At 48.4% G+C, this 9,884-nt stretch overlaps 1 protein-coding gene across 1 annotated transcript; it reads left to right on the forward strand.

Moving 5' to 3' along the window:
• Window positions 1-4,561: 4,561 nt before the first annotated feature.
• Window positions 4,562-5,962, forward strand: LOC119311974 (tuliposide A-converting enzyme 2, chloroplastic-like). The gene has a single exon (XM_037587687.1). The coding sequence runs from the start codon at window positions 4,690-4,692 to the stop codon at window positions 5,695-5,697; it is 1,008 nt and encodes a 335-aa protein (XP_037443584.1). The 5' UTR covers window positions 4,562-4,689; the 3' UTR covers window positions 5,698-5,962.
• The last annotated feature ends 3,922 nt before the right edge of the window (window positions 5,963-9,884 follow it).

Here is a 9,884-nt window from a genome sequence, read left to right on the forward strand (position 1 = left end):
TTACCAGGGTTCAGCGCAAAAGTCATCTTCGCCGCTGATATTTTGCATCAACCCAGACTAGTTGTGGGTCAAAATTATTAGTGGTGGGCATACTCTGGCGGGAAGAATATGTGTGTGTCCGCTAGTAATAAGTTGGGGATAACTTATCATGGGTGGCAAAAACTAATGTCAGGCGTTTTTTCGTGTCCACCGCTAGTATTTATTTTGTCATTTTTGTTAATGTTAGGGGTTTAGTATTTTATGTTTAGGGTTATGGTACCAATTTTTTTCATACATTATAGGAGCATCTTTGGAAGTTCCATGTAATAGTTTGGCACCTTTAGTGTTAATTTGCACTTAACGGAGGTAAATGCACTTAACAGCTTAAACATAGACAATATACCAAACAAATACTAAATTTTGACATGTCACATGTAATGTATGTGTTGAATGTGGAAAAAGTTTCAAGGCCAACCGAGCAAATAACGCTCGCTTCCGCATGCAAACCTAGTCAGTTCGTTCTCGAAACCAAATTTCTTACTCGGAGATGATTTTGTTTGTAAGCAGTCTACATGATTTTTTTTGCAAAACACTAACACATTTGTATTACAACCGCTAGGGTTCATATCATGACACCATGCTAGGTTTCATGATTTTTGGCCTTCATTTAAAATTTCCATAATTAAAATGACAATAAGTATCATGTTGGTGCCCGAGGCCACCACGTGTCTGAGACTATCTTTCCTTCCTTATATAAGGATTAACCATAAACCAAAGACCACCAATAAGATTTTTCAGCCCCATTTATAGCGATTATTTCATGTACTTTAGTTCATAGTTGAGTTATATCTTTGAAGACCTACAAATGCATTTTATGATTTTAGTATAGCAAACGGACCCCCAAAAATGCTAAATTTTGTGTGTGATGATTGTGCAAAAAAGTTTAAAACCAATCAGCAAAGCAGCGACCGCTTCACATCCAAACTTGGGTTATTCCCACTTGAAGCCTAGTTTCAAGGTGAACCGAGGAAACAATACTTTCTTCGCATGCAAGCATGGTATATTCCTTCTCGGGGACGTGGAGTTTCTACACCTGAGCTCATATGTTCCTGCTATGAACAGTAAAATAAATAAAATAGAAAAACATTTCAAAAAATTCTGAATTTTTTTTGTGGCATAGTTTAAGAAATGTTTGTTGTGCTTGCAAAATTTCGTCATGAAATGACATTGGTGGAAGGCATGGTAAAAAGAACAAAATTGATACTCTGAAAATGTTACTTTCAAACGCATTTTGGAGCTATGATTTTATTCTTTTTGCCACGACCTCCACCAAATGTGATTTCGTGATGAAATTTTGCATGCACAAAAAACATTTCTTAAAGTATGCCACAAAAAAAATTCAGATTTTTTTGAAATGTTTTTCTATTTTATTTATTTTACAATTCATAGCTGGAGCATATGAGCTCAGGTGTAGAAAGGTACTTTCGCCTTCTCGGAACCTAATTTCTTACTCGGAGATGGTTTTATTCCAGTAGTCTATGTGACAACTTTTGTGAAACACTAACAATTTTTTATTACATCCTCTAGGATTCATATCATGATAACATGCTAAGTTTTATGATTTTCGGGCTTCGTTTGAATTTTTCAGAATTAAAATGCCAAGAAGCATAATGTTGGTGCCCACGTCTTGGCCACCTGGCAAATGTCACGATTTTTTTCTAAGTATGTGAACATTCCTTTTGGATGTCAAGAACTTTTTCTAAATGCTATCAACATTTATTTTTGAAGTTGTGCGAACATTCTTTTAAGACTGTACGAAGTGTTTTATGAATGTGTGATGAACGTTTTTAAAATATTAAATATTTTTTTCTCATTCCAGAAATGTTAATAATAAAATAAAAAGGAAAAGGAAAAGAAAAGCAGTGTGCCTCCCAACGTTGGGTCGGCCCAGTAACTAGTCCCTTGAGGCGAATGCATGCTTGCTCTCGCTGCGAGCAAAGTTTAGCCGAACTCCCTATATGCATTCTTAAGCGACAACTACCGGGGAAACGCTTAAAGGAAAAAAATAATGGGTCGCCCCCTAGCACAACCTACTAACATATACTCCATCCGTCCTTGAAAGAGAACGAGTTTGTGCAAAAATATGTCAATGCTTGTGAAACCAAATAGGTACATGACGAAAATATACTTTATCATGATTCTAATGCTACTAATTTGATGGCATAAATGTTGGTCTATTATTATATAAATATGGTCAAATATAAAAAGTTTGACTTTCCAACAAAGTTGAAAGTACACTCTTTCAAGGGTGGAGAGCTACATGTTCCTCCTTTTTTCCTTTGTAATAATCTCAAGATTTGTATTATTTTAAAATAATCTTGTATATCAGTTGTAAATATAAAATTGTGTACTGCAAATAAAATGCACATGTACAAAAAAATGCTCCTATATTTGAAAAGGATGTATTTTTAGATATTTGAAAACATTATTTATGGCATTGAATTGTGTCAGCAAGTAATTTTATGTATATGAAACAAATTGTTAGGCACTTAGAACAAAACCAATAAAATCGTTGAACGAAACACAAAAAATGTGGGGCGACAAAAATATATTGTATAATAAGGAAAAGAAGCAACAAAAAGAAAACAAATAGCCCTATTTGTTTTTTCCCTCCAGCGGAACGACGTAAGCTAGGTTTATACAGCCCAACCCCATGGCCTAGATCAAAAGCCCGAAACACTTAAAATAGGAGTTGTAATGAAATATACGATAATTAAAATGATTTCTCCTAAAATGATTCTAAAAATACTTATAATTAGGAATATGGAGTTTTTTTTTTGTATTTTTTACACCAAACCGATTAATAGGCGGAGCTACGCTAATTTGCTGTTTGTAGTACTTTATTTATATTTTATAAGAAAAAAGGTTACTTGTATAATTTTTTGTTGGAACAATTTTTTTTTAGGGGATTGGAACAATTACATGTGTAAATAATTTTGAATTTGACGATTGTGATGGCAGGCCTTGAGACGGGACCAGACGAATTCGGCATAATATGGTGTCCATCCCTCGTCCCTTCCCAGCACACCCAGTTTATTACGTGCTGCATTCTCTCGGTTCCCAAAAGTGAACATCTTGTGTACTCTCTCCCCGTCCGGAAATACTTGTCATCAAAATGGATAAAAAGAGATGTATCTAGTAGTTCTAGATACATCTCTTTTTATCCATTTTGATGACAAGTATAGTTCTAGATACATCTCTTTTTATCCATTTTGATGACAAGTATTTCCGGACGGAGGGAGTACTACGATAGCACGATTCCACGGTTCAATCCATGCTCGTGACACCGAGAGCCTGGAACACACACACTCCGGGCACGTTGCGGTCGCTCACAAGCAAATCCAATCCCATCCCTTGATCACGAGAACGGAAAACCCCTCCCATCAATCCGGACCCGAAACGAATGATACCGGCGTACGGCCATGGCGTGGCGTGGCCGTTGAGCTCGTCGCCATGCTGCGCCGAACCGCCCGAGACCGACACAATTCATCCCCACATGCTCGTGCCAGAGACCCAGAGTGGCTTCACACTTGCCTCCTCTGCTCTGCCCTGCATTTACCATTCCAAGCTTCCAACGGCCAGAGACCATTGCAGCACAGAAGGAGAGAGCGAGCTCACGCACGCACGCCAGTGCACACATGGCGTCTGTCCTGGGCGAACCCGGTAACGGACGGGCCAGCGTTCGTGCTACCCGCCGACGGCTTTTCGGAGTTTCGTTAGTAAATGCATGGTGCACTAATGTAGAGGGGACAACCCGTCCAGGTAGCCTCGTGCAATTAGGAAGTAAAACGCCAGGTCGCCAGCCATGGCGCAGTAAACACGCCCCGCCATCTGCAGGCGCTCGCACGACGAGAGGACGCAATGCAAAGTGGTCGTGGAAAGTAGCTTCGCCCAGGGTCACAACCCACAACTCACAAGGCACCAAAGTGACACGCTGGGTCTACACCGGCCGATCTCCGTCCGCACAAGCCAACTGGAGCGCCCAGCGTCCGTCCACACGTACGGAGTACTACGCCCTCCAAAACTCTCCTACTGTACCAACAGTTGTCTTTATTAATGGACTAGGCCCGTGACGAAACCTACGTTTGATGAACAACATCGGCGTTGGTTGGATTGATTGAACGCACTCCGAAACCCTCTCCTAGCTACCAACGGCCGTTTGTCGGTCTATAGTAACATAACTCGCGCCCGCCTTGATTAACCACGCGCGTGAGTGACGATCGACGGGGAGGAGAGGATAGATAGGTCCGCGCACTTAAGCACTAGGCGCCGGCCGGATGGTTACGGGCCACCACTAGTAATGGCTCGCGCGCGAGTGTGCCGTGCCGCCCCACTACGGGAAGGAACGCCACCCAGCGCATGCTCCGCATTGACCCGAGACACGTACATCGCGCACGCCATCCGTCGCTTCCCGCACAAGGAGCTCGCGCACCATCGACCGCCCGTCCGTCCGTCCGGCCCGGTGCGGGCTGCCCACCGTGCCCGCCGCGTCGACCGGCTCTTGCATGTATATATATGAGCGTGCGTGCGTGCGCACCCCGGGCCACTGCACTCACACCGCACCGGGAGTACCGCGGCACAGTGCGGGTCACTCGCGGCCGCGCGCACTGTCCCCTCCTTCGCGCTCCGTGCTCTAGCCAGCCAGTCATCATGGCCACGCGAGCTCTGTTCGTCTCCCTCCTCCTCGCGCTCTGCTCGGCTCTCGGGGAGGGGGTCTCGGCATTGCGCGGCCGCGCCAACGGCGACGCGGTCAAGTTCGACTTCACGCCCTTCCTCATCCAGTACCAGAGCGGGCGGGTGCAGCGGCTGATGGGCACCAGCGTGGTGCCGTCGTCCGTGGACGCGCGCACCGGCGTCGCCTCCACCGACGTCGTCGTCGACCAGGGCACGGGCCTCGCCGTCAGGCTCTACCGCCCGAGCCGCCGCGGCAGGCTCCCCGTGCTCCTCTACTTCCACGGCGGCGCGTTCGTCGTCGAGTCGGCCTTCGGCCCCGTCTACCACAACTACCTCAACGTGCTGGCGGCCAGGGCGGGCGTCATCGCCGTGTCGGTGAACTACCGCCTCGCGCCGGAGCACACGCTCCCGGCCGCCTACGACGACTCGTGGACGGCGCTCCAATGGGTGCTCTCCAACGCTCGCAACGGCTCCGGCTACGGCGCGTCCTGGCTCTACAAGCACGGGGACATGTCCCGGCTGTTCGTTGGCGGGGACAGCGCCGGCGGCAACATCGCGCACAACCTCGCAATGCGCGTGGGGCAGCAGGGCCTGGGCCAGGACGACGGCAAAGGGCGGATCAAGGGCGTGGCGCTGCTGGACCCGTACTTCCTGGGCGGGCACGCGGGCCCGTGGGCGGAGCGATCGTGGGGGTTCATCTGCGCGGGGCGGTACGGGACGGAGCACCCGTACGTGGACCCGATGGCGCTGCCGGCGGACGCGTGGCGGCGGCTCGGCGCTGGGCGCGTGCTGGTGACCAAGTCGGGGCAGGACGGTCTGGGGCCGTGGCAGCGCGCGTACGTGGACGCGCTCCGGGGCAGCGGCTGGGGCGGGCAGGCGCGGCTGTACGAGACGCCCGGCGAGGGGCACTGCTACTTCCTCAACAACCTCCAGTCGCCCAAGGCCGCCGCGCATATGGCCACCGTCGCCGGGTTCCTCAGCTAGCTACATATGGCTCACTCATTTGCCTGGTCTGGCTCCGGCAGCGCGGTGATCAGACCAATGGCAGTGCTTACGTATGAGATAGAGAATAAGTGTAGAGTGAGAATGTGTGTTGCTGTTACCTCTGTTTTCGTTTCTTCTTGGAAGCAGATCGGCTTGTTCGTGACAGCAGTGACAGATGGCTTTGTTCACCTGCGGCCGGAGAGTGCACGTGTGCCGTGAACTCCGGCGGCCCCCTTGAACTTTGGAACGGATATGGCTCTGTTTCGAACTCCGGCGCAGGTTCTATGGAGCTAGCGTTAGAGCACAACGTCAACGTGTGGTGACCATGCAACCATACGACATGTCATCAATAGAAAGAAACGAAAAAAAAAGATTATGAGCCCACGATATGTTGCAACGCCGCGAGACCCATGCCCCGGAATTGAAGAGGAACACAATTCAAAGACTTGGCGTGCAATGGCAATTTGTGCAATCACGTACACTTTTTTTTTTTCAAAAAAACTTCCAATCTATTCATCTCCAATCATGCCAGTACAACGAACACCAGAAATAAAAATTACATCCAGATCCGTAGACCACCTAGCGACGACTACAAGCACTGAAGCGAGCCGAAAGCGCGCCGCCGTCATCACCCCTCCATCGCCGGAGTCGGGCACAACTTGTTGTAGTAGACAGTCGGAAAGTCGTCGTGCTAAGGCCCCATAGGACCAGCGCGCCAGAACAGCAACCGTCGCCGATGAAGAATAACGTAGGTTCTCGAGGCAAGTGTGGTACATATGCATGTCCAGGATGGGATTGAGAGTGGAGCTTTGCCCAACATATGAATCCCATTTGGTGCAATGGTGGACGGAAGCTAGAAAGCGCATACAAAAGCAAACTCGGAAAGGATTTGACACATTCGTGATGCTCATTTGCTGGACACTCTGGAAACAGAGGAACGCAAGAGTGTTCGGATCGAACCAAATCAAAAATGAATGGGAGACTGTGGACTTGATCTTCGACGACTTGAGGACTTGGGCTACGGCAGGAGCATCTGGAGGAAGACCGATACCCGAGTAGTAGAGTAGTATTTAGGAGTGGAGTGGAGGTTTGGTTGGGGTCGGCTTGTGACCATCAACTAGCTCAATGTAATAACTCTTGTACATATTTTTCTCCCTTCTATAAAGCTATGGTACGCCTTTGGCGTACCCTCGAAAAAAACGTAGGTTGGAAGGATTCAATCCGAAGATACACGAACGTAGACGAACAACGACGAGATCCGAGAAAATCCATCAAAGATAGATCCACCGGAGACACACCTCCACACGCCCACCAACGATGCTAGATGCACCGCCGGAACGGGGGCTAGGCGCAACGGCTTACTTACGCGAGCATAGCTAGAAAGGAGGCATGGGGTTTATAGGTTCACTAGTCGAGCAGGAGGAGGGGAGGAGGATGACGTACGGCGCACGACTGTGGTGCGACTTCGTGTCGGATCTAGACGCCTCCCTCCTAGAATTCCGGCCGGGCTCCCTTCTCTGGCGAGGAGGACGCCTGATTTTGTACAACACCGACGATCGGGCGGTGGATACACGAGGTTGGCGCGATGATGAGGGGTTCAGGGCTGGGCAGGTGGTTTAGTTCCCGTGCCACCTAGCCAGAGTGGTGTCGCCTCCGTGGGCGGGTGGGCACGTCACGAAACCCGAGGTGAGTAATGGCGACATGGGGGTGAAGAAGATACTTAAGCCGCCTCGCATCTCGACCCCTCGCATTTCTCCCTCGTGTCCCAGCTCCACCTCGACCTGCTCTCCCACGATGCATCAAGACCTAGGGTTTGATGACGATGCATGAGCAACAGATGACGACGCTCGCCGGCAACGACGAGGTGATGTTGGGGAGGCTACAAGAGACCGACAGGTGGTATCCCACGGCGAAAGCGCTCAATGATGCGGCGGCCGTGGTCCGAGGGAAGCTGGACGAGGAGGAGATGGCGCGCTGCTTACCCAATTTCGGCCGGCAGCCAGCAATGGGGGTGCTGCTCTGGGCGATGCTCGAAGCGGATTCACCGATCCCAAAGCAGAGGCACAAGTGGAGGGTCTTCAAATCCCTCCGCTACAGGCATATCCGCCTGTCAGCTCCGCCAAGGGCGGTGGTGGTGGGGCTCCCTCCGCCCGGGTCGTGAGCGGCGCCGATCAAGATCGAAGACGACGACGAGGCTGCAGAGATGTGATACGTCTCCATCTTATCTATTTTTTCTAACGCTTTTGCTCTTGTTTTGAACTCTAATTTGCATGATTTGGATGAAATTAATCTGGACTGACGATGTTTTCAGCAGAACTACCATGGTGTTGTTTTTGTGCAGAAATAAAAAAATCTCGTAATTGGACGAAACTTTTTGGAAAATTATTTCAGAATAAATAAAAAAATATTGGAACCAAGAGCCACCAGAGGGGCTGCCCTGGCTGCCCACAAGACACCAGGGCGTGCCACCCCCCTAGTGCGCCCTGGTGGGTGGTGGGGCCCTCGGGGCTCCGCTGACCCTAATTCCAACTCTATGAATTCCTGTTTTTGGAGAAAAAATAGGAGAGGAAGTTTCATCACATTTCACGATATGGAGTCGCTGCCACCTCTGGAGCCCGTTCAGGGCTCCGGAGAGGGGAATCTTTGCTCTTCGTCATCGCCAACTTTCCTTCATCACCAATTCCATGATGCTCCCCACCGGGAGTGAGTAATTCATTCGCAGGCTCGCTGGTCGGTGTGGGGTTGGATGAGATTCATCATGTAATCGAGTTAGTTTTGTTAGGGCTTGATCCCTAGTACCCACTATGTTCTGAGATTGATGTTGCTATGACTTTGCTATGCTTAATGCTTGTCACTAGGGCCCGAGTGCCATGATTTCAGATCTGAACCGTTTATGTTTTCATCAGATCCAATCTTGCTAGTCATATGCACCTACTACGTGTTATGATCCGTAAACCCCAGGGTGACAGTAATTGGGATACTTACCGGTGATGACCATAGTTTGAGGAGTTCATGTATTCACTATGTGTGTTAATGCTTTGTTCCGGTTCTCTATTAAAAGGAGTCCTTAATATCCCTTAGTTTCCTTATGGAGCCCGCTTCCACGAGAGGGTAGGACAAAAGATGCCATGCAAGTTCTTTTTCATAAGCACGTATGACTATTTACGGAATACATGCCTACATTATATTTATGAACTGGAGCTAGTTCTGTGCCGCCCTGGGTTATGACTGTTATATGATGAATATCATCCAATGAATTCACTGGTCCAATGCCTACGAGTTTTCCGCATATTGTTCTTGCTAAGTTACCATAGCTATTGCTACTATTCCAACTGCCACAAAACTGTTACTGTTGTTACCGTTACCACTGTTACTGTTATCACTGCTATCAAAACCATCATATTACTATGCTACTGATCACTTTGCTACAAATGGAAAGTTTGACTTCCTATCAAGCATGGAATACTGAAACTGGCAGGATAAAATAAACCATATTTGATACCGGAATATTCAGTTTGTTAACCTGCTACTATCTTAAGTGGGTCCCGCGAGTAGTTTGTCTTGTTTCAGTCCGTACAAGAAGATACTTTCAGGGTTGCCCAAGAAGAGACGGGCCTATCTATTGGTGGTACTAGTTCCGCGAGAGGGGCAGGATTTCGGTGCCGTTAGCATGGGTCCGGCTATCGATCACAAGGGTCTAGATACGGGTCTCGAACGGAAAAGTATGCTACATATAGAAGACTGCTTGATCCGCAAAAGAAGTATGCTTTATTTGCTTATAGAACAAAAGTATACGCTTTTTCAGGGAAAGATAGATGGAATAGGGCATCCAAAAAATTTCTTTCCGAGTTAATTTTCTCAGTTTTATTGCGAGACTTAACCCAACACCTTACGGCATGAGCTGACGACAGCCATGCACCACCTGTGTCCGCGTTCCCGAGGGCACCCCTCTCTTTCAAGAGGATTCGCAGCATGTCAAGCCCTAGTAAGGTTAATACTTGCAAATATTCTTTGGCTCCCCTTGTGTCGAATCATAAATTTGGGTTGAATACTCAACCCTCGAAAACTGTTGCGATCTCCTATACTTGTGGGTTATCAAGATGCCAAGGAGGAGGCGGACAAGGGAGGTGACTGTGCTGCCTCGCCGCTCTCCTCACTTCTCGAGGCACTCGACATGCCTCTGAGCC

This window comes from Triticum dicoccoides, chromosome 5B, assembly GCF_002162155.2.
Source record: "Triticum dicoccoides isolate Atlit2015 ecotype Zavitan chromosome 5B, WEW_v2.0, whole genome shotgun sequence".
In the NCBI taxonomy this organism is placed as follows: Eukaryota; Viridiplantae; Streptophyta; class Magnoliopsida; order Poales; family Poaceae; genus Triticum; species Triticum dicoccoides.

What these genes read in the sequence shown, in the direction of transcription:
- LOC119311974 (XM_037587687.1), top strand. Translation starts at nt 4,690, where the DNA reads ATGGCCACGCGAGCTCTGTTCGTCTCCCTCCTCCTCGCGCTCTGCTCG.